At 45.3% G+C, this 25,429-nt stretch overlaps 1 protein-coding gene and 1 non-coding gene across 2 annotated transcripts in view; one reads left to right on the top strand and one right to left on the bottom strand.

Moving 5' to 3' along the window:
- Positions 1–5,411, top strand: part of LOC126171883 (sodium/potassium-transporting ATPase subunit alpha-2-like) — a 139,144-nt gene extending 133,733 nt beyond the window's left edge. Inside the window, exon 9 of the mRNA XM_049920878.1 lies at positions 5,004–5,411. Within this exon, the coding sequence (XP_049776835.1) occupies positions 5,004–5,411 (408 nt within the window). The remainder of the gene's footprint in view (positions 1–5,003) is intronic.
- On the bottom strand, positions 2,669–2,743 carry Trnat-ugu (transfer RNA threonine (anticodon UGU)). The gene has a single exon. It is a non-coding gene; the product is annotated as a tRNA-Thr (tRNA).
- Positions 5,412–25,429: the final 20,018 nt, after the last annotated feature.

The following is a 25,429-nucleotide window of genomic DNA, read 5'->3' as shown; positions in this document are numbered from 1 at the left end:
TCGCCCTTCAATTTTCTCCCTCATATCACAAAATTGTCGTCTGATGTAGTACAAACTGAAAAAATAAATTCCTTTTATAGCACAGTTTCGTATATAATTTATATTCAAAACCTTACACCTGTGTCACAGAACAAATCCTACATCGAGAATACTTTACACAAGTTTGAGGGAAGAAATGCTTCCGATAATTTTTACAATATTTAAAGAACATCAAAATATGAACACGCTGAAATGAACAAACAGTACATGAGACTATGATAATCAATTCAACTGTGAAAAGCTAAGGAGCATACTATTAGCAAAATGAGAAATATGCAAAAGTGAAACGGCGAAATGAGCACTTCTCAATTGGGAGTAAATCAAAACAATCAGAATGGCTGAAAGAGAGCACAGTAACATGAGCCATAAACGAATAAGAGCTAAGCAACTAAGCAAATAAGAGAACAGGCAAAAATGAGATGCCAACAAAAGGAGAGCTGGCCGAAAACCGTCGGCACTTTTATACGGTTGCGCTCCTGACGGCACCTCGCGGCCCGTACGCAAGTTGTGCGATTGCTGTCGCAGGTCGACCCTTAATCTATGATGTTACAAGATGAAAGAAAATAAGCAGCGAAAGCTATAGTTGGTAGGATGGATAAATATCGGAGCGGATTTCATTACCTGGGAGAGGAGAGTCGGTTGAAGTTGCGTTGGCACTATCATTCGCCAGAGACATTATCTGTTTAACGTATACAGTACACCATCTTTTGGCGAGAACATATCGTGAAAGAAACACGTAAATGCAGAACTGTTACCAAATTTTACTGCTGTATAACCCGTGGCATTAATTGCAAGACGAAATGTTGAAATTGAAATCGTCGGTGGCGAATATGGTGTCATTTGAGAAATTATAAGACACTGTTATCCTAAAACAAACATAACTGTGATGTTACAGTGTCCACTGCAGCGAGACACTACTGCCTCTGTGGTGTCACCGCCAGACACCACACTTGCTAGGTGGTAGCCTTTAAATCGGCCGCGGTCCGTTAGTATACGTCGGACCCGCGTGTCGCCACTATCAATGATTGCACACCGAGCGCCGCCACACGGCAGATCTAGAGAGACTTCCTAGCACTCGTCCCAGTTGTATAAACGACTTTGCTAGCTATGGTTCACTGACAAAATACGCTCTCATTTGCCGAGACGATAGCTAGCATAGCCTTCAGCTACGTCATTTGCTACGACCTAGCAAGGCGCCATTACCAGTTACTATTGATACTGAATCATGTCAAGAGCGACGTTCACCATTAATGGATTAAAGTTAAGTATTCCACCAGCTACGTCCGTTTTTTTTTCTAAATTCTAATTTCCTTGTCCTGCTCCAGACCTCACGCCAGCCTGCGTGAGCTAAAACGCGTGCCTTTCGGCTTCCTCTAGTAACACGGTGTTGGCCAACCACAACAGCCTCCATATTTCCGTTTACTTCTTTGACAATGATTTGCTTTTGTGGCGAAAGTCGCAGAGAATGAAAGCGGTAGGTGTACCGAGAATGTTCAACGATGCTTTGAATGATATAATCAGTGTATATTTTGAGAATGATCGTAATTTAGCTATATTTTGAACGATAAAACATATGATTTTTTGTAAAGAGATTGACATGTTGCATGTCGTAGCGAAATATCGCCTACTTGTTCCGTAGAATGTGTAAGTACTCCACCGACTATCGGATACAGAACTCGATGCGTTTCGGTTTGTGCAGCTTCTACCTCACCATTTACAACCGTCCTATCCAGCTTATTTATCCTTGGACTAACCCTCACGCTGATCGCAGTGGCCGAGCGGTTGTAGACGCTTCAGTTCGGAACCACGCAGCTGCTACGGTCGCAGGTTCGAATCCTGCCTTGGGCATGGATGTGTGTGATATCCTTAGGTTAGTTATGTTTAAGTAGTTCTAAGTCAATGGGACTGATAACCACACATGTGCATAGAGCCATTTCAACCATTTGATTGACCCTCGACCAGCAACTAACGTGGAACACTCATATACTGATCGTGAAACAGAAAGCCCACAATAGACTGAAACTACTAAAGCTACTAAGAGGCTGAACTTCGGGATTACACCCCTCCACTATTCTCCACACCTACTAAACCCTGATCTCACCCATCCTTTGTTATGCAAATGTTGCACGAATCACTGTCCACCAAAGTCCTATAAATCCCTCCAGTCTTCGAACGCCATACACTCCGTCTCACTTTCCGCGTCCGTTTACCTTTTCCCACATGGTTCCCCTACCGTCTCATCAAATTTCTACCTCTCCTCACCGACATCGAACACCCACCCATCTCCGATACTGTCCGCACACTAGTTTCGAACAACCCCATTGTCTCCTCTCTAACCACTAACCATAACATGCTACCGCGTCTTCACAAACACATCCCTCCGCCTATACACCTACAAACACCCCATATCCTATTCCAACGCAACTTTAACGAACTCCCTCTCCCATACAATGAGATCCGCCCTGATATTTACCCCTCCTCCCAACTTTAACTCTTCCCCACCTCTCCCAATCCATATGATTGCAGCTGTGACCGCGACCGTGCAGCTCTATAGAATGAAATAATTCAATCAAGACCTTTAGCTGCCGACAGGCGTTGATATACATCAACGGGAACAGTTGAAAATGTGTGCCCCGACCGGGACTCGAACCCGGGATCTCCTGCTTACATGGCAGACGCTCTGTACATCTGAGCCACCGAGGGCAGAGAGGACAGAGCGACTGCAGGGACGTATCCCTTGCACCCTTCCCATGAGACCCACATTCCCAACTTAATGTCCACACACTACATTTGTAGTGCCCCTGGCCATTACACTCATCACTCGCGGCAGACAATCTTACCGAGTCCCGTAAGAGCTCGGACAATGCGTGTACATCTGCACAGAAGAAGGAGGTCAATGGACAGTTAACCTTAACTATATGAAGGATGGTATCTGTTCTTTCGGACATGTGGGTCTCACGGGGAGTGTGCAAGTGATAAGTCGCTGCAGTCACTCTAACCTCTGTGCCCTTGGTGGCTCAGATGGATGGAGCGTCTGCCATTTAAGATCACGGGTTCGAGTCCCGGTGGGGGCACACATTTTCAACTGTCCCCATTGATGTATAGCAACGCCTGTCGACAGCTTAAGGTCTCGATTTAACTATCATATCTTTTCAATCCACGTCAGGGCTCCTCTCTCCTTTCCGTCTCCACCCAACCCCATCCCTTTCCTCTTGCAACCACTGCCCTACCCACATGTCACACTATGCCTCATCCTCTGCCTTTTCCACAGACTGTATTTCTCACTATCCACCTAGGCTCCTAAATCTTTTCTCCATTGCTTCTCTCTGTAACACACCCTTATCTTCCTACCCACAGCCCTCACACCAATAGAATATACTCTCTGCTACAGCAATATCTCTCATTCTTGTGCAGTTCATTCAGATTATATGGAAAATGCAGTGCTCGAAGTGCTGTAATTGTTCGTCTTTGATTTTTAGTTTAAAATAAAAGGCAGCCCCAAATTTTGTTTTCATTTCCTTTACATATGGGGCGAGGGGAATGAAATTACATCTACATCTACATCTACATGATTACTCTGCAATTCACATTTAAGTGCTTGGCAGAGGGTTCATCGAACCACAATCATACTATCTCTCTACCATTCCACTCCCGAACAGCGCGCGGGAAAAACGAACACCTAAACCTCTCTGTTCGAGCTCTGATTTCTCTTATTTTATTTTGATGATCATTGCTACCTGTGTAGGTTGGGCTCAACAAAATATTTTCGCATTCGGAAGAGAAAGTTGGTGACTGAAATTTCGTAAATAGATCTCGCCGCGACGAAAAACGTGTTTGCTTTAATGACTTCCATCCCAACTCGCGTATCATATCTGCCAGACTCTGTCCCCTATTACGTGATAATACAAAACGAGCTGCCCTTTCTTGCACCGTTTCGATGTCCTCCGTCAATCCCACCTGGTAAGGATCCCTCTAACGGAGGACGAACGAGTGTAGTGTAAGCTGTCTCTTTAGTGGACTTGTTGCGCCTTCTAAGTGTCTTGCCAATGGAACGCAACCTTTGGCTCGCCTTCTCCCAATATTATCTATGTGGTCTTTCCAATTGAAGTTGTTCGTAATTTTTACACCCAGGTACTTAGTTGAATTGACAGCCTTGAGAATTGTACTATTTATCGAGTAATCGAATTCCAACGGATTTCTTTTGGAACTCATGTGGATCACGTCCCACTTTTCGTTATTTAGCGTCAACTGCCACCTGCCACACCATACAGCGATCTTCTCTGAATCGCTTTGCAACTAATACTGGTCTTCGGATGACCTTACTAGATGGTAAATTGTAGCATCATCTGCGAACAACCTAAGAGAACTGCTCAGATTGTCATCCAGGTCATTTATATAGATCAGGAACAGCAGAGGTCCTGGGACACTTCCCTGGGGAACACCTGATATCACTTCAGTTTTACTCGATGATTACTACGAACTGCGACCTTCCCGACAGGAAATCACGAATCCAGTCGCACAACTGAGATGATACCCCATAGGCCCGCAGCTTGATTGGAAGTCACTTGTGAGGAACGGTGTCAAAAGCTTTCCGGAAATGTAGAAATACGGAATCAACTTGAGATCCCCTGTCGATAGCGGCCATTACTTCGTGCTAATAAAGAGCTAGCTGCGTTGCACAAGAACGATGTTTTCTGAAACCATGCTGATTACGTATCAATAGATCGTTTCCTTCGAGGTGATTCATAATGTTTGAATACAGTATATGCTCCAAAACCCTACTGCATACCGACGACAATGATATAGGTCTGTAGTTTGGCGGATTACTCCTACTACCCTTCTAAAACACTTGTGCGACCTGCGCAATTTTCCAATCTGTAGGTACAGATCTATCGGTGAGCGAGCGGTTGTATATGATTGCTAAGTAGGGAGCTATTGTATACGGAAAAAACTCTGTGCGGCAGGAGTGGAACGCGAAGGGCATCAAGGACCTGCAGGACTCGTGGGGCCGCGAGTGGACGTTCGAGGCGCGCAAGGACCTGGAGTACATGTGCCACACGGCGTTCTTCGTGGCCATCGTGGTGGTGCAGTGGGCCGACCTGCTGATCTGCAAGACGCGCAAGGTGTCGCTGCTGCAGCAGGACATGCGCAACTGGCCGCTCAACCTGGGGCTGCTCGTGTGCTCGGGCCTGGCGTGCTTCATGGTGTACACGCCCGGCGTCAACACGACGCTGCGCCTGCGCCCGCTGCGGCCCGAGCTGTGGCTGTGCGGCGTGCCCTGGGCGCTGCTCATCCTCTTCTACGACGAGGCGCGCCGCTACCTCATCCGCAAGCACCCGGGCGGCTGGGTGGACCGCGAGTTCTACTACTGACGCCGCGTCGGGAAGCGGACCACTCACACAACGCTATCAATTCTAATGTTTTCATTACTTACCCTAGCCAATTATGGAAGAAAAAGTTTGTATTAGTTCTCAATGCTGTATTTTGGTAAAAATAAGAATTAAACACTAAATTCAAAATTTGTTTGACCTGGATCTCTCATCTCCGCTCCATCCAATCCAAAACCCACAACCGCCTCCTCAAACTCCTCTCTGGCCGGACATGGGGGTCACAACCCTCTACCATCCTCCACACCTACAAATCCTTCATCCGTCACATCCTCTGTTATGCCAGTCCCGCCTGCATATCTGCCTCCCAGAAATTCTATAACTTCCTCCAGATCCTTGAGCGTCATGCACTCCGCCTCGCCTTCCGTATACGCTTCCCGTCCCCCACGCGGATCCTCTATGATCTCATTCCTTTCCCCCATCTGCTCCTATTCCTCGAACATCTCTGCATGCTCTACACCTCCCGCCGCCTTGATCACCCTCACACCCTGGTTGCTGCTCTCCTCTCCCATCCCCACCCCCTGCCACGCCTTCACTGTTGTGTCCCCCCTACCCTCCATCTCTACACCCTTCATTTCCTTTCCAAAGGTGGCTTCCATCAACTCCCCCTCCCAGATGATGCCCTCTCTCCATCCATTTATCCCTCCCATCAACTCTGATCCTCACCCCCCCTCCTTTCCTCCGTCCTTTCCCTGGGCTCCCTCTCTCCCCCTTCCATCATGTTTTTCTCCCTGCCTACCCTCTCCCTACTTCCCTTCTCCCCCCCCCCCCAAGTCCTTTTGTATTCCCCTCCTCTGCCTTCCCCACTCCCTGTCACGTCTGCCCAGCACCCCACACCCCTCTTATGGTTCCTCGTCCTCCATCGGCAACTCCCCCCCCCCCCTTCTCTCCCTTCGTTTTTCCTCTCCTTCCCTCCTTTTTATTTTCCCATCATCTGACAAGGTTCCCCCCACCTGCCCTGGGCTCTGGTATGTCATATTTGCCAACTTTTTAGTGCAGTGTTCAAGTGAATGTTCCGTGTTGTTCGTCTTTCCAAAGTGTTGCGAACAGAAATCATGATGTCGCTGGGTGTGAATTTTATGTCTCTTTCGAACAGAAACCAGACTGTCGCCATGTTTTTTAATTGTCTGTCTATTATTTTACCTGTCTACTTCATATTTACTTTATTAGCATCATCATCCCTTTGTCACTATGTTTTAAGTTCCACGATTTTTTTCCGCCATTTTACCGTTTAAGTCTCCGATTTTATCGCCTCTTTTTCTTGTTTATTATCTTCCTCTTTTTAAAACAAATTCTGTAGCTTGAAGAGCGGCATACTAAGCTGGTGCCAGCCCGCCCCCTTCGGAGGTAATCGAAACTCAATAAAGGAAAAAAAAACTGTTTGATTGAAAAAAGTTTTGGCACACATTCAGAGTCAATACTACACTCTTGTTCAGAAAAACAAAACACCTTGCACGACTGGAGATCGGTGTTCATATTCACAGGACATGTACATTAGTACGTTCTGCACCAACGATTAGCACTTCAGTCACCTCGGTCCAGCATGTGTCCTGTTGCCTAGTAGGCACAGGGTCTACCGTAAGTTGTTCCGTGCGTGATGGCATCGACGCGTATAAGGAGCGAATGGTGTCCTGTGGTATAGCCATCCATGCTGCATTCACCTGGTTGCAAAGTTCATCTGTGGTGGTTGGCACTGGGTAACAGCACTGCACCCTTCATTTCACCATATCCCACATATTTTTGAGAGGCTACAAGTCTGGTGATCTCGCGGGCCAGAACAAAAGACTGACATCCTGTGACACCAAGAAGTCACGTGTCCGTGCGGCAACATGTAGTCCTGCATTCTCTTGCTGAAAAATAGCATCTGACGTGTTAGGCAGTGAGGGTATGGCTTCGGGTCGTAGGATGTCATTCACGTAGGTCACACATGTCTCAGTGCCCTGGACAAGCACCAACAGTGAATTTTGGTTGCAACAAATAGCATCCCACACCATGTCGCGAATGATAGAAAACAGGGTTAAAAATCTAGTAAGATGTAGGCTTAGAAATTCTTGCTACCAGCGAGGCGGAAGTGACCGGACGTAGCTTATGTGTAATATTTACTTTGCCGATGATACAAACATTGCAATAAATAGCAAATCAAGTGTAGTCTTAGAAAGATCAGCCAATAAAATATTTGTGGACATTAATCACTGGTTCCTAGCCAATTCTTTGTCACTAAACTTTGAAAAACCACACTACATGCAGTTCAGAACTTGTAAGGGGTGTCCCAAGAGTATATGTCTAACATATGATGACAAGATGATAGAAGAAGTGGACAGTGTTAAATTCTTGAGATTACAGCTTGATAATAAATTCAACTGGGAGGAGCACACCACAGAACTGCTGAAGCGTCTTAACAAATCTCTGTTTGCAATGCGAATTTTGTCAGACATTGGGGATATAAAAATGAAAAAGCTGGCATACTATGCTTACTTTCATTCCATAATGTCATATGGGATTATTTTTGGGGTAATTCATCAAGCCAAGTTAAAGTTTTCCGGGCACAAAAACGTGCAGTAAGAGTTATATGTGGTGTGAACTCAAGAACATCCTGCAGAAGCGCGTTTAGGGAACTAGGGATACTAATTACTGCTTCCCAATATATTTATTCCTTAATGAAATTTGTCTTTAAAAATATGTCACTTTTTCAAACCAACAGCTCAATTCATGGAATCAATACTAGAAATAAGATTAATCTTCACAAGGATTTAAAGTTACTTAGTCTTGTACAAAAAGGTGTGCATTATTCAGGAACACACATTTTCAATAACTTGCCAGGAGCCATAAAAAGCTTAACAACCAATGGAATTCAGTTTAAGAGAAGCCTAAAGGATTTATTGGTGGCCAACTCCTTCTACTCCATTGATGAATTTCTTAGTAAAACCAACTGATTTGTATATAAGTACAACATAACTTCTGCACAATTTCAGTGCAGTAATGTGTTCATTGAAAATTTGTGTGTGTGTGTGTGTGTGTGTAAGTATAATCTAACTTCTGCACCATTTCAGTGCAGTAATGTGTTCATTGTAAATAAGTATTACAGTAGTTGTATTACATGTTTATTACCTTATAAATAAATAAAAAACTTTTTTATTTTAAATTCAGTGCATTAGTATTTGTAAAATTACTCTTAGTGTTCATTAAAATATGACGATCATTCCACTTGGGACCTGTGGAATGGTACATTAGCTTACTGGTTTTAGTTGTAAATATTTGTCGTGTATTGTTGTTTTTCTGACATGTTCGACATCCTGGAGGACCTCCTCACTACGGATCAATTGGAATGAAAGTAAATCTAATCTAATCTAAACAAGAATGGACTATGCCGCATCACGAGGCTCGAGAGCCTTTAAAAGCCGCAACCCTTGGACATAGCGAACATAGCGGAGTACGGCCTGTCCGTCACGTAGGCATCACGTGCTACCGCGTGACACACACGCAATGCTCGAGAGTACCGGAAACTTCTAGAACAAGTGGTGCCGCGTGCTCTACCGCCTATAAAAAGGCTAGCCGCCATAGTGTTGGGGCAGTGACGGCAGTGATGGAGCAGCTGGTCAGTCGGTCAGATATGGTTTAGCTGGAGCTATGATGCTGTGAGATTGTAGTGTAGTGCTGCGTAACCACGAGGAGACTTAGACTCATTTCCATGTAGTCAACACTTAGTCTGGTGCGCCTTCCTCTGCTATATTGGGTTCAAAATGGTTCAAATGGCTCTAAGCACTATGGGACTTAACATCTGAGGTCATCAGTCCCCTAGACTTAGAACTACTTAAACCTAACTAACCTAAGGACATCACACACTTCCATACCCGAGGCAGGATTCGAACCTGCGACCGCAGCAGCAGCGCGGTTCCGGACTGAAGCGATCCGAACCGCTCGGCCACAGCGGCCGGCTGCTATATTGGGACTTAGACTCAGGGAGCTATAAAAAGTTGCATTACTAAGAAGGCGGTTAGTAGGCTTTGTATACAGAACTGTTTATAAAACGGATGTGCCAGGGGTGTTTCCAGTGCACTTATCCTCATGTAATGATTTATGATTGCATCCAGTGTACCCTGAGGTCCCAGCCGAGTTCCGTATTCTAACTCACCCGACAGCCCTCTTTTCAGTGGAGCAGGTGCACAGAAGACAGCCCACAAATACGAGACCTCCTGCCAAGTAAGTTCTTTGACGCGCATTCTTTCAGTCCTTCCACTACCTCTGAGGACTTGTCAGTGGGACACGACAACCATAAGCTCTCGAGCTGGCGCTGTGTGTCTTGTGCGGATGCACTCATTGTGATCCTGTGCCCCCTGTCTGCGGCGAACCGAAATGGAATCATTTTCAAACAGACAGAACCTGGATTCGTCCGAAAACGCTACACGATACCATCCTGTCCCCAGTGACGTCATTCCATACAGCACTGCCGTCTAGCATGTTTCTGCACATTCTTCAGAGGTAGGCGGAGAACTGGACGACGCGCATATAACGCAAGACGTAATAAACGGCGACGTACTGTCATTCCTCATGGTGTACGATGTATTGCAATGTTCCACTATTGCGCCAGAGCCGAGGAAGTCGCAGATATCTCCTACAATGCCATTCGGATGAGGTGACAATCTTCTCTGGGGGTGGTTGGGGTGGTGCGACGTGACCCGTCTCGTCATGTTCTATGGCAGGGGCGGGCAGGAATCCTGCACGTGTGCGGTGCACTTGCACGCGTGCAGTTAACAGGTGTTCTGCGTGCACACAGGGGCTAGCTGGTCACCCGCTTATCTCCCATCCCCACCATACCTTCTGTCCGCTCCTTCCTCTGTAATGCGTTTTGTTTCCTAGCTTGCTTTATTGAGTGAATGAATAAGATTAGTAGTAGTAGTGCTTGAAAGATATCGTGGTTTGAAAGAGTACCTATTACCTACGACACGTTTTATTTAATTATCAAAGGTGGAGTGGAACAAAATAAGGCTAGTAGGAGTGCTTGAAAGATGTGTTTTGAAAGAGTACCTATTACCTAAGACACGTTTTATTTAATTATCACAGGTTGAGTGGAACAAAATTTCTACATACAGACAAACGCAAGCAGTTACTTAAATTTTCATCACTGATGTTTGCTCTTAACCAACACTTACTAATTCAGCAAATGGTTTTCCAGCTCTCGCTATATTAAGCTCGTACCGCTGGGCTATTATTGTTGTCGTCCTGAAAAATTGAAAACGGTGCTCCATAAAATGTTAAATCAGTTACATAAGAGACATGACGAAATGAAGTCGCAGATCTCTCGTGACCACAGCAACTACGACAGATTCATCTAGTATCGTCAGATCGCTCTTCTTCAGCTCAGTCAATTTCCCCATCCGCTCAGAATCCGACAATAAATTGTACTCGTCCTTGTCAAATTTGTTTTATTGGCCTTCAATACTAAACTTCCGCTGACCAGCGAGAATACTGTCACATATTATACATTTCGAATTTTCACGTTTTTCCACAGAGAACAAATGATTCTCCCATTACTTTTTAAAAGATAGCAAATCTCCATTTCTCCGTTTCCTTGTTTCACTCTGCACTTTCCGGTTCTTGAAATACAACGTTGACTACGTAGTGGTCGCTACGCATCGACGTCCGCAGCTTAGCCTGGCACTGCACTGCCGCAACCTGCCGGCTGTCGCCACTGCCCCAGTGGGCGATTGCACGCGAGCAGCACACGTGCAGCGCTGTGCGCTCATGAGCCGCGTGCAACGTTTGCCCGCCCCTGTTCTATGGCCTTCCGTCAACCATTCTGCACACACCCGATGCACTACCGAAACACCTGGTCCTACAAGAGCAGCAACTTCCAGGATGGATGGTTCAAATGGCTCTGAGCACTATGGGACTTAACATCTATGGTCATCAGTCCCCTAGAACGTAGAACTACTTAAACCTAACTAACCTAAGGACAGCACACAACACCCAGCCATCACGAGGCAGAGAAAATCCCTGACCCCGCCGGGAATCGAACCCGGGAACCCGGGCGTGGGAAGCGAGAACGCTACCGCACGACCACGAGATGCGGGCAGGATGGATGCATCACATTCTCTCACGCTAATAATGCGCCCTCTTTCACTGATTTGATGGTACCGTTCGCGTATACGTCTGGGAGACATTCGGCACGTCTTCCCAAGTCATACTTGAGCAGTGGCGACTGGCGCTAGTTATGCTCCACTTGCGTCGCTGATATCGGCACTCGTCTGGTCTTGTATCTCTCACTGTTACGTCTTTGGTTTTCCGCCTTGGTGTGGCCAAGTGCTCCCTCTCCGCTCGGCGTTCAACGACTCAACATGTTTTCAAGACAGGCCTTCGTCTCTATCCGCCGTGCCTGGTCTTCGCCGTTCTCACCGTCCTTGCCGTGCGCCGGGTGGACGGCGCTGGACCTATGCCTTCGACTCTCGGTCCGCCCCACAGTTTTAATCTGCCAGGAAGTCTCATATCAGTGCACACTCCGCTGCAGAGTGAAAATCTCACTCTGGGAACATCCCCCCAGGCTGTGGCTAAGCAATGTCTCCGCAGTATCCTTTCTTCTAGGACTGCTAGTTCTGCAAGGTTCGCAGGAGAGCTTCTGTGACGTTTGGAAAGTAGGAGACGAGGTACTGGCGGAAGTAAAGCTGTGAGAACGGGGCGTGAGTCGTGCTTGTATAGCTCACCTGGTAGAGCACTTGCCCGCGAAAGGCAAAGGTCCCGAGTTCGAGTCTCGGTCCGGCACACAGTTTTAACCTTCCAGGAAGTTTCTTTTGGTGACATGTTATATCTACCGGAGATCTGTTAAGGATGGTTCTGAATAAGAGAGGGGTATACGGAATTTACGAATTCTAACGCTTCGAAGTGTTGTTTCCGCGGAGCGGAATTTAATTAGAGTTTTACTGCTTGTTTTAAAGGTTTCTTGCAGTGTTAATTTAATGTAGTATGTTAATTAGTGTGCTCTTCGCCCAGTTTTGGTTTTAGACTTTCTTTGATATGAAGGGCAGATCTTTTTTTAAGCCAGTTTCATTGCGACCACTGATAAGCCTTAAAAGGAATTTCGTAGGATTAGACATTGTCACTTGAGCCTGCCCGTCTTTCTGTCACGCCCTCTTTGGGTCCTGCAGTAATGTATTCCTTTGTGTGTATTTGGTCTGTCATGGCAGGGGTGTTGGCGTCCTACTTGACAGGAACCTCACTGTGGGTCCATGCGGAGCCCTGACCAACTAAGCGATTCGTTTAAACAATCTATTATTGCTTTAGTTCAGTTGGTGTTGTTAATCTTTCCCATGAATATGGTTACAAGGCAGCTTATTCCAGTCGTTTTTTAAGAGCTGACCTTTTCTTTCTTTGATGCAGCTAGCAACTGATTGCGTCTAGATTTCTTAAATTCATTAGCTTAACGAGTATGAATGATTTAGAATTTTAAGTAGAAGCTTCTGCCATTTGTGAAAGCCAGTTCTACATTTTCCTAAGAGGAAAAAGGTTCGAATTAAAATTTTATATTGTTATTCTGAAATTTGTTCTTTAGTTGAAATTGAAATTATGTACCGACGACAAGTTTGTCTATCAGCAAAGATCCCTAGCTTCCTCGGAGCTTTGAGCAGCTGTGGGTAGCAGTGCAACAGCTCAATACTTATTCATTATATTCGGTTTATAATGACGAGAGCCGCAGGCACATTTTACCGGTGGGTGGTGATATCTATGTTGACCTTGAACGCGCAGGCCGACATTATTCAAATGCTAATCGTTTCTGCATAACATACTAATGTACATGTCCTGTAAATATGAACGCCCTACCTCTAGTCGTTCAAGCCATTCCGTTCATTCTGAACATGAGTGTATTTTATGTTAGAAAATAGCTGAAAGATGTGCAATACTGAGAAAACTGAAGATTACTGAACATCTAAAAATTGACAAATCAGTGTCACAGGAATATGAAAGAATAGGTCTATGCCAGTCGCAGCCTCAGTGCTACATCGAAAAAAATATGCTAGGTGAGTCAGGAGGAAAGGTACATGGTTTAAGGGGTGATAGTATTCGTGATTCCGAACAAAAAACTTCAAATGAATGTCTGCACTTTTCTTAACTATAACCGACATACAGATTTTTGAAAATCACGAGCATCAGTCGCATGTCCTTCTTCTCCAGCACTTACGTGCGAATATAAACAAAGCGACATTACGCTATGTAGATTTGTCTGTCGTGACAGACCTTCAATGACATTTCTCAGCGAATGTCTGGAATGGTATTATTGATGACCAACTCATCGGTCCGGTTGTTTTAAATGACGGTTTTCATGGCGTACAGTATCTTCACTTCCTTGAAAATGTGTTATCAGAATACTTGGAGGATATTCCTTTTGGTAACAGGACGTCGTATGCACTTTCAGCACGATACAGATCTCTCAAAGGCTTTTGATTGTGTGAATCATGAAATTCTTCTATATAAGCTTAAGTATTGTGGTATGAGTGGGACAGTTCACAAATGGTGTAATTCATACTTGACTGGAAGAATGCAAAAGGTTGAAATTAACAGTAAAGATAGTCTGCAAAAACCAGCAGAGTCCTCTAACTAGAGAATTATCAAGAATGGTGTCCCACAGGTTTCAGTCTTGTGTCCCTTATTGTTCTTAATATATATTAACGACTTGCCTCTCTATATTCATGAAGATGCAAAGATAGCTCTTTTTGCTGATGATACAAGTATAGTAATCACAGATCTGCATGTACGGCCAGTGACACAGTACCTCACTGAACTTTTCCTGTTAAGACCGATCTGTCTGATCATGGTGCACAGCTAGTTACAATGTATGATATTGCTCCATACAGTAACGCAAAACAGTCCTCCAAAATAGTGCATTCCATTAACGATTTAACAATTCAGAATTTTAGGGAAAGCTTGCAACAGTTAGACTGGGATGGGGTGTACAGGGAACATGATGGTAATTTAAAATATAACCTATTTCATGATACCTTTTGAGTATATTTGAAAACAGTTTCCCTAAGAAAACAGTGAAATATAATTGTAAGAAACAATGTAAAAAGCCATAGCTTACTAAAGGGATAGAAATATCTTGTAAACAGAAAAGGGAAATGTGTCTTATAGATAGGAGGAGTAATGATCCCGAAACAGTGACACATTATAAAAGCTACCACACTCTATTAAGAAAAGTTATTAAAAATTCCAGAAGTATGTGCATTATGTCTGAGATTAACACATCTGATAATAAAATTTTAATATCCCAGGAAGTTTGATATCAGCGCACACTCCGCTGCAGAGTGAAAATCTCATTCTGGAAACAGACTGACTACCCCCAAATCTGCACCAACTGAGGTGGTACAATGATAAATCACTGGACACTTTTTCGGGAAGACGGCGGACTTATGAGTAATACACGTGCAGCCAACCAGGTATCGGTTTCCTGAGGTTTCCCTAAATGGTTAAGGCAAATACCGGCGTAAAATGTTCTCGGGCTTGTGATGCCACAGCTTATGATCAAGCACTCCTCGGCCATTGTCAAGTGTAGAACAACGTGCGAAGGGGCATGAGAGGTTTCTATCGCCAAGCTGTCCAGCAAAATTCGCATGAGCTAAACATGCTCTAGAAACAGTCGCCGGATCAGATTCGACGAAACCCCTGACCTCGCTCCGACTTCCGGCATCTGGGACTGTGTAGGTAAAGAAGCCATCGAATTAAACATCACTAAAGAACATTCGTAACGGAGATGGCGACCGGCGGTTCAGCGCGGCATGGGACCCAATTGCGGGTCTGAAGTGGGCGCATCGAACGCGGAGTCAACGTATAGTCATACACAGAGTTGACAGAAGTCATGGGATAGCGATACGCATATATAAATGTGGTGTCACCGCCAGACACCACACTTGCTAGGTGGTAGCTTTAAATAGGCCGCGGTCCATTAGTACATGTCGGACCCGGTGTCGCCACTGAGAAATTGCAGACCGAGCGCCACCACACGGCAGGTCTAGAGAGACGTACTAGCACTCGCCCCAGTTGTACGGACGACTTTGCTAGCGACTGCACTGACGAAGCCTTTCTCTCATTTGCCGAGAGACAGTTGGAATAGCCTTCAGCTAAGTCCATGGCTACGACCTAGCAAGGCGCCATTAGCCTAACAGTGCTTGTATTTAAAGAGTCTCATTTGTATCGTCAAGAGCGATGTACCACAAGGATGAATTAAAGTTAAGTATTCCTGGAGCTACGTACTTTTCTTTATAGCATTCATTACGTATCCTGTTCCAGACTTCACGCCAGCCGGCGTGTGAGTACGCGTGCCTTTCGGTTACCCGTCACTGTGGACTGGCTGTCTTGTCAGTCCACAACAATAAATATGGTGGTAGTATCGTGGTATAAAAAGCCAGTGCATTGGCTCAGCTGTCATTTGTGTTCAGGTGATTCATGTAAAAAGATGTCCGACGAGATTATGGCCGCACGACGGGATTTAACAGATTTTGAATAAGGAATGGTAGTGAGCGAGACACATAGATGCATGGCACATTACATTTTCGAAATCTTTAGGGAATTCATTATTCCGAGATTCACAGCGTCCAGAGTGTGACGAGAATACCAAATTTCATGTATTACCTCTCACCACTGAGAACACAGTGGCCGACGGTCTTCAATTAACGACCGAGAGCAGCGGCGCTTGCGTAGAGTTGTCGGTACTAACAGACACACAACACTGCGTCAAATAACTGTAGAAATCAGTGCGGGTCGTTTGCAGAACTTATCCGTTAGGACAGTACCAAGAAATTTGGCGTTAATGGGCTATAGGGCTATGGCAGCAGCAAGCAAGCATGCAAGTAAATCAATGGTTGGTTCCCTGACGCACTGATACGTCCCATACGCTAATACCTAACGGACGGAACTTTAACGACGTACATGCACGGCAAAGAGTCAGCACTTCATGCTAAACAGGAGACGCAAACTACGAGCAGTGTCGTGGGGCCACTACATTTTAATCTGTATGTTAATGATTTCCTAAGTGTTGTTGATGTGGTCTTCAGTCCGAAGACTGGCTTGATGCAGCTCTGCATCTACTCAATCCTGCGGAACCCTCTTCACATCCGAGTAACTATTGCGACGTACACCCTTCTGAATCTGCTTACTGTATTCATCTCTTGGTCTCCCTCTACGATTTTTACCCGCCCCCCCTCCCTCCCCCCACGCTTCTCTCCAGTACTAAATTGGTGATGCTTTGATGACTCAGAATGTGTCCCATCGACCGATTCCTTCTTCACTCCGGTTGGTCACAAATTTCTTGCCTTCCCAATTCTATTCAGTATCTCCTTATTAGTTACTGATGTTCTCATCTAATCTTCAGCATTCTTCTGTAGCACCACATTTCAAAAGCCTGTATTCTCGTCTTGTGTAAACTGTTTATCATCCATGTTTCCCTTCCATACATGGCTACACACCATACAAATACTTTTAGAAAAGACTTCCTAAAACTTAAATCCATACTCGATGTTAAAAAATTTCTCTTTTCAGGAATGCGTTACTTGTCATTGTCAGTCGACATTTTATATCCTCTCTACTTCGACCGCCATCAGTTATTTTGCTGCCCAAACAGCAAAACTCACGAAGTGTCTCACTTCCCAACCCAGTTTCCTTAGCATCACCTGATTTAATACGACTACATTCCATTATCCCCATTTTGCTTTTGTTGATGTTCATCTTATATCCTCCTTTCAAGACTCTATCCATTGCGGTCAGCTGCTCTTCCAAGTCCTTTGCTGTCTCTAACAGAATTACAACGTCATCAGCATATCTCAAAGTTTTCATTTATTCCCTTATCCAAATATTCCTTTTGTATCCTTTACTGTTTGCTCAGTATATAGATTGAATAACATCGGGGATAGGCTGCAACCCTTTCTCACTCCCTTCCCAACCACTTTTTTGCCTTTCATGCCGCTCTACTCTTATAATTGCCCTCTGGCTACTGTATGAATTGTAAGTAGCCTTTCGCTCCTTGTATTTTACGCTGCCACCATCAGAATTTTAAAGAGAGTATTCCAATCAACATTATCGAAAGCTTTCTCTTTCGAGTCAACAAATACTATGAACGTTAGTTTCGCCTTCCCTTAACCCATTTTCTATGAGAAATTGCAGGGTCAGTATTGCTTCGCGTCTGAAATCCAGACTGATCTTTCCCGAGGCTGGCCTCTACCCGTTCTTCTGTAAAGAATTCGTGTTAGTATCTTCTAACTACTCATAGCATAATAGTAGGCATCTATGCGGATAACACAGCTATTCCAGAACAACACTGGAAGTTGTCATATATCAATTCATCTCAACAGATAGCGCTCAGAACAGTCAAGCATTGGCTGGAGAAATGACGAGTTAAACTAAGCACCAACAAGTGAGCAGCAATCCTATTTACACCCAGACCAACACTAATGCGTAAAGATCAGCCCCGTAGAAAAATAATTATATAGACATAACGAAGACAATTTTTCATGAAAATCAAAACCCTCGATGTGAGGCTGGATCAGAAGCTCACTTGGTTGGTTGGTTGGTTTGGGGGAAGAGACCAAACAGCGACGTCATCGGTCTCATCGGGTTAGGGAAGGACGGAGAAGGAAGTCGGCCGTGCCCTTTCAAAGGAACCATCCCGGCATTTGCCTGGAGTGATTTAGGGAAATCACGGAAAACCTAAATCAGGATGGCCGGACGCGGGATTGAACCGTCGTCCTCCCGAATGCGAGTCCAGTGTGCTAGCCACTGCGCCACCTCGCTCGGTCAAGCTCACTTGGGGGATCCATAAAAAACACGTGGCGAACAAAGATCATGTGAGGCTCACTGCTCAACAGGCAGAGCTCACCGAGCAGGAGACTGGCTAGGTTCAGGCAGAAGTCTCCCATTAAACGTCTGATGACGCGCGCAGCACCACTCTACCAACTGCAGGTCATACAAAACAACGTGCTGTCATAAACAATGCTCCAAGATGCACACGCTCCGTGGACTTGCCGCGCAACCGGCCAAACACACTTTTCCACAGGTGAAACTGACAACCAAAGGCCGTCGGCTAACATGTCACCAATAACGCAGAACCGGTAAGCTCATGTGTAGAAGCACACCTATTGGCACTGCCGACCTGTGGTTCAAAACCGGCAGGCATCTTCCAGGGGAGCCGACACCACTGCCTCGGAAACAATGCCTACACCCTTAATTCACTGACAGGCGAGTTTTATATTAAAACTGGACACTATAAAGCTCCGTTTACACTGCGTGAAACAGCCCAGCTCAACAGTTTAACGAGGGAAGTCTCGCATCGTGTAAATATTGGCCGTACCGCGGAACCTGCTGCATGAGGCTGTTGCGCGGTGAACCAGATTAGTGTCGGGTTCTGGGCGCGAAACGAGTGTCTGTTTCACGTGGTGTAAACGTCTTCCGCTGTTGCGCGCGAGGCAGTGAACAAGGACAGAGCTCGCCGACATTGTCTCTCCCGAATTGTCGGCGCCACCCTATTCAAAATGGTTCACATGGCTCTGACAAGGGAACATCCCCATCGCACCCCCCTCAGATTTAGTTATAAGTAGGCACAATGGATAGGCCTTGAAAAACTGAACACAGATCAATCGAGAAAACAGGAAGAAGTTGTGTGGAACTATGAAAAAAATAAGCAAAATATACAAACTGGGTCGTCCATGCGTAAGATAGGCAATATTAAGGGCAATCTGAGGCGAGGGGCGCCGTGGTCCCGTGCTTAGCGTGAACAGCTGCGGAACGAGAGGTCCTTGGTTCAAATCTGCCCTGCACTGAAAATTTTGCTTTCTTTCTTTTCGCAAAGTTATGATCTGTCCGTTCATTCATTGACGTCTCTGTTCACTGTAATAAGTTTAGTGTCTGTGTTTTGCGACCGCACCGCAAAACCGTGTGATTAGTTGACGAAAGGACGTGCCTTTCCAATGGGAACCGAAAACATTTGATCGCAAGGTCATAGGTCAACCGATTCCTCCACAGGAAAACACGTCTGATATTTTGTATACGACACTGGTGACAGCATGTGCGTCACATGACAGGAATATGTTGTCGACCCACCTAACTAGTACACTTGGCGAATGGGTGAAAAGTTTCTTCTACCTTGCCCGATTTAGGTTTTCTTGTGGATGTAATAATCACTCCAAAAAAAGTGATGAAAACATAAGAGTTTTTCACATAAACTGAAAATAAAAAGTTAAAATTTTCGCTCGAGGGAAGATATGAACCAAGGACCCCTGGTTCCGCAGCTGTTCACGCTAACCACGGGACAACGTAGCTACTCGCCTCACATTGCCCTTAATATTGCCTATCTTACGCATGGACGACCAAGTCTGTATATTTTGCTTATTTTTTCATAGTTCCACACAACTTCTTCCTGTTTTCTCGATCGATCTGTGTTCAGTTTTTCAAGGACTATCCACTGTGCAAACTTATAACTAAATCTGAGGGGGGTGCGATGGGGATGTTCCCTTGTGAGCACTATGGGACTTAACATCTATCGTCATCAGTCCCCTAGAACTTAGAACTACTAAAATCTAACTAACCTAAGGACAGCACACAACACCCAGCCATCACGAGGCAGAGAAAATCCCTGACCCCGCCGGGAATCGAACCCGGGAACCCGGGCGTGAGAAACGAGAACGCTACCGCACGACCACGAGATGCGGGCGCCACGTTATTCGTACCTGTTACGCGCAACGCTTCACTCTCTGTAAATGAATAGGCGAGACTCTTTCGCGAGGCAAGTCTTTCATATGTGAAACTTAATGACTACTCCTGCAGGTTAGAGGAATGATTAACACATGCGACTTGGCTCGTGAGAAGCTGTAGGAGAGACATCTGCTTTCATATTCTTCTAATCCCAAAGTGAATCAAGTCTCTACATTAACAAGTTGAAATTAAAACAATGTAACACACCAGTTTGAATGTTATTTTCATAAATAAGAATTCAAACACAAATCTTGGACTTTTAGTCTAATGTTCTCATAGGTTCTTCTGTACGTTGATTATTACCCATACTTCCCTACAACATATGATTATCTTGCTTAGAATTTCAAACGTCTGTTCATTATCCCCGACGCAATATTGAAAGATTTCGACACAAAAAACGATCATATGCTGTTAAATACACTGCTGGCCATTAAAACTGCTATACCAAGGAGAAATGCAGATGATAAACGGGTATTCATTGGACAAATATAATATACTAGAACTGAAATGTGATTACATTTTCACGCAATTTGGATTCATAGATCCTGAGTAATCAATACCCAGAACAACCACCTCTGACCGTAGTAATGGCTTTGATACGCCTAGGCATTGAGTCAAACAGAGCTTGGATGGCGTGTACAGGTACAGCTGCCTATGCAGCTTCAACACGATACCACAGTTCATCAAGAGTAGTGACTGGCGTATTGTGACGAGCCAGTTGCTCGGCCACCATTGACCAGACGTTTTCAATTGGTGAGCGATCTGGAGAATGTGCTGGCCAGGGCAGCAGTCGAACATTTTCTGTATCCAGAAAGGCCTGTACAGGACCTGCAACATGCGGTGGTGCATTGTTCTGCTCAAATGTAGGGTTTCGCAGGGATAGAATGAAGGGTAGAGCCACGGGTCGTAACACATCTGAAATGTAACGTCCACTGTTCAAAGTGCCGTCAATGCGAACAAGAGGTAACCGAGACGTGTAACTAATGGCACCCCATACCATCACACCGGGTGATACGCCAGTATGGCGATGACGAATACACGCTTGCAATGTACGTTCACCGCGATGTCGCCAAACACGGATGCGACCATAATGATGCTGTAAACAGAACCTGGATTCATCCGAAAAAATGACGTTTTGCCATTCGTGCACCCAGGTTCGTCGTTGAGTACACCATCGCAGGCGCTCCTGTCTGTGATGCAGCGTCAACGCTAACCGCAGCCATGGTCTCCGAGCTGATAGCCCATGCTGCTGCAAACGTCGTCGATCTGTTCGTGCAGATAATTGTTGTCTTGCAAACGACCCCGTCTGTTGACTCATGCATCGAGACGTGGCTGCACGATGCGTTACAGCCATGCGGATAAGATGCCTGTCGTCTCGACTGCTAGTGATACGAGGCCGTTGGGATCCAGCACGGCGTTCCGTATTACCCTCCTGAACCCACCAATTCCATATTGTGCTAACAGTCATTGGATCTCGACCAACGCGAGCAGCAATGTCGCGATACGATAAACCGCAATCGCGATAGGCTACAATCCGACCTTTATCAAAGTCGGAAACGTGATGGTACGCATTTCTCCTCCTCACCCGAGGCATCGCAACAATGTTTCACCAGACAACACCGGTCAACTGCTGTTTGTGTATGAGAAATCGGTTGGAAACTTATCTCACGTCAGCACGTTGTAGGTGTCGCCACCGGCGCCAACCTTGTGTGAATGCTGTGAAAAGCTAATCAGTTGCATATCACAGCATCTTCTTCCTGTCGGTTAAATTTCGCGTCTGTAGCACGTCATCTTCGTGGTGTAGCAATTTTAATGGCCAGTAGTGTACGTAAAGCAAAGATTTGGAAATCATTTGTGAACAACTTTGCAGTTATACATTATCGGTAAAAATTAGTGCAACTGGAAAGATGATGTCGATTTTGATCCAATAATGGTGTATAGTACCTGTGGGACAGTAGATGTACTGATAATGCTTTTAGCGTCGTCTGCCACCAGACTGGGTAGTGGCATAGCTACCAGAGCGCCATCTGTGTCTACCCTGTAATAGGAAATGCTCTCAGCCAGAAGCCTCGATGTGGTGCAAACATACGAAACTAGCAGGCAACTATACCATCGAGACGCATCGTACTCTCTACAGCCAACTGAGAGAGTTTGAAAGGGGTCAGATTGTGGCTTTCCCAGTGGCGAGGTGGTCCGTTTGGAGAACAGCCACACAAGCTGGAGATGCTGCGTATGTTGTGCAAAGATGCTGGTATCAGCAAACTGCGTAACAGTGTACCTGTGTATCGCAGTTTGAAGGCGATTGATATTGACTTGGCTGGTCAGTTTAATAAACAGCAATTGATTGGAGCTCCAAATGTTTTTCGTGGACTCCATCTGAACTTTACCTGTGATGTACAAGCAGTGTTTGGAGGTAGTACCTGGCTGACACTTGCTGTTGTATGGGGCAATCAAGCAGATTATGGTGGCCTTGAAGCATTTCCGGATGCTAACATTTTGGCTTGGAAGACATGAAGTATTGCTGAGACTACAGCACTGTTGGCTATACAGCCTTATGGTACTGTTGTTCCAGGCATGCCATTTGTTTTGACTACGAGAAGGAAGAAGAAGTTAAATGGTGATGAGTACCTCTTTTTACGGGCGAAAGTCGGCAATGGCAATTGTAAAATAAAGATCAACGGTGATTGTATGATTTATTATAGACAATAAAATGTGTCCCGTCCTTTCCTTATCTTTGTTGCTTATCTCCCTTATCCTCACACCCAACGACGACGTTCTGGACGTCCACACAGCACAGAAGCCCTCCAGTATCGTACAGCCACCGCAACACAGACAAGAGGACTTGTGAGCCGTCCGCAGCTCGTGGTGGTGCGGTAGCGTTCTCACTTCCCACACCCGGGTTCCCAGGTTCGATTCCCGGCGGGGTCAGGGATTTTCTCTACCTCGTGATAACTGGGTGTTGTGTGCTGTCCTTAGGTTAGTTAGGTTTAAGTAGTCGTAAGTTCTAGAGGACTGATGACCGCAGCAGTTGAGTCCCATAGTGCTCAGAGCCACTTGTGAGCCCAGACGTGTCAACACGAACTGTTGCGAACCATTTATTTAGCAGTGAGACTTCGGGCACGCACACCTGCAGCAGTCTAGCTCAGCTTCACCTCACGCCACAGCATCGGCATGCACGGCTTGACAGGTGCCGTCAGTGGATCACTTCGAAGATGGAATGGCGCGCCGTGGTCTTCAGTGATGAAAGCAGATTCTGCCTGCACGCAAGTGATGGTCATTTGTGCACACAATGTGGATACGGAGAGCGCTGTCTCGTAGAGTACACTCGTGGAAGGTATACTGGTCCCACCCCAGGCTTTGTGGTCTAGGGTGCGATAGCCGGCCGGAGTGTCCGTGCGGTTCTAGGCGCTACAGTCTGGAACCGAGCGACCGCTACGGTCGCAGGTTCGAATCCTGCCTCGGGCATGGATGTGTGTGGTGTTCTTAGGTTAGTTAGGTTTAAGAAGCTCCGGAACGCCCTATACTTGCAATGTTAAAATAACGCTTATAAATTACATCTTTCCTCACAAAGTATTTGAGGTAGGAAGTTGAACTTTTTACAGATTATTTATTGGAATATGGGCTACACCTTAACACAGGGATTTTACAAAATTTTAGTTCAGTTATTAAAGATGAATTTTTTTTTCAATTGTAATGAAAATTCACAACATTTTTTTGCAATTTTTTATTTATATATTCAAAAATATACAGTTTTTTGGAAAAAGGCTGTGTTAAATTATGCAGAAGGTACTGTGTAACATTTACTGAAAGTTTGAAACAAATTTGTTTGGAAGATCCTTAGAAAACATGTAATTAGTATGAGAAAATAAAAGTTTTGGGAATCGAGCGACAAAGGTTGGATTAACTTTTTAGTGCATTCCAGGTCCATAGGATGGATTATCTTCATCCTCTGCAAACTCCTCCTCCAGCTTCCTCTTGTTCCTCCTCCTGTGTACTCTTGCTTGTATTTCTAGACTCTTTACAGCCCTGTCTGCAGCCCGAAGTCGTTCCTTGTCTAAAGCAAGCATCGCTCGTACCATGTTAGAACCTATCTTCATTCCCATATTTCTAAATACCTTGCACCTTACAATGTTGCCATCATTGAAAGTCGCAACAGCATCATACACACCAAAGTGAAGGGTTTCTATTCCAAGAAATACAGTCTTGGGGATTCTCGACCATATAACACTATTTACACTTTCATTGGGGTTTTGAGTTTTTCCGTGAATACACTTTTTCAACAGTTCAGGTGCTGCTAAGTCTCTGAAAATAGGTTAGCCACAACACATACTTTATCTCACATCACTAAAATGTACATGATGAACACGGACATTAATAATAACACCATTAGACAGCCGTTTAACAGCGCCACAGTGGGTCACGCCCATGTAGAACACATTTCAAAAAAAATTTAAAAATAGTTGTAGTCTTCGGAATTGAATAAATTATATATCTATTAAAAGGCAATAGTCTGCACATTCAGAAAACGCAAAAAAATAAAAATTGAACTTTTCATGATTTTGAGCCTTTCCGGAGCCCCTTAAGTAGTTCTAAGTTCTAGGCGACTGCTGACCTCAGAAGTTAAGTCGCATAGTGCTCAGAGCCATTTGAACCTAGGGTGCGATAAGCTAGAACTCTCGTTCACGCTTGGTGTTCGTACAGCGGCCGCCGTTAACCAGCACTCGGCACATGCAGGATGTTTTTGGACCCGTTCTTTTGCCATTGCTGCAAAAGGAAGGTGGTGTGTTGTTCCAACAGAATGATGCTTGTCTATACACTACCTGCGAAACTCAACGCGTTCTGCAAGACACTGCAGCAACTCCCTTGGACAAAAATGGTTCAAATGGCTCTGAGCACTATGGGACTTAACATCTATGGTCATCAGTCCCCTAGAACTTAAAACTACTTAAACCTAACTAACCTAAGGACAGCACACAACACCCAGCCATCACGAGGCAGAGAAAATCCCTGACCCCGCCGGGAATCGAACCCGGGAACCCGGGCGTGGGAAGCGTCCCTTGGACAGACGATCTCCACATTCGTCTGCAATCGAGCAGGTGTCTGATATGATTGGACTGGAAGTGACTCGTGCGACACGTCAGCCAACAACTCTTTGAGAACTACGTGAACAGATCGAGCAGGCTTGGCGATCCTGGGACAGTATTCGTCGTCTGTACTATCGACTGGATGCCGCAGTCAGCGCCTGCATTGCCACCTGTGGATGCTAAACGACGTAC

Source organism: Schistocerca cancellata, chromosome 1, assembly GCF_023864275.1.
Source record: "Schistocerca cancellata isolate TAMUIC-IGC-003103 chromosome 1, iqSchCanc2.1, whole genome shotgun sequence".
NCBI classification, from domain to species: domain Eukaryota; kingdom Metazoa; phylum Arthropoda; class Insecta; order Orthoptera; family Acrididae; genus Schistocerca; species Schistocerca cancellata.
The sequence above is the reverse complement of the archived record's forward strand: the minus strand, read 5'-3'. Positions and strand labels throughout refer to the sequence as shown.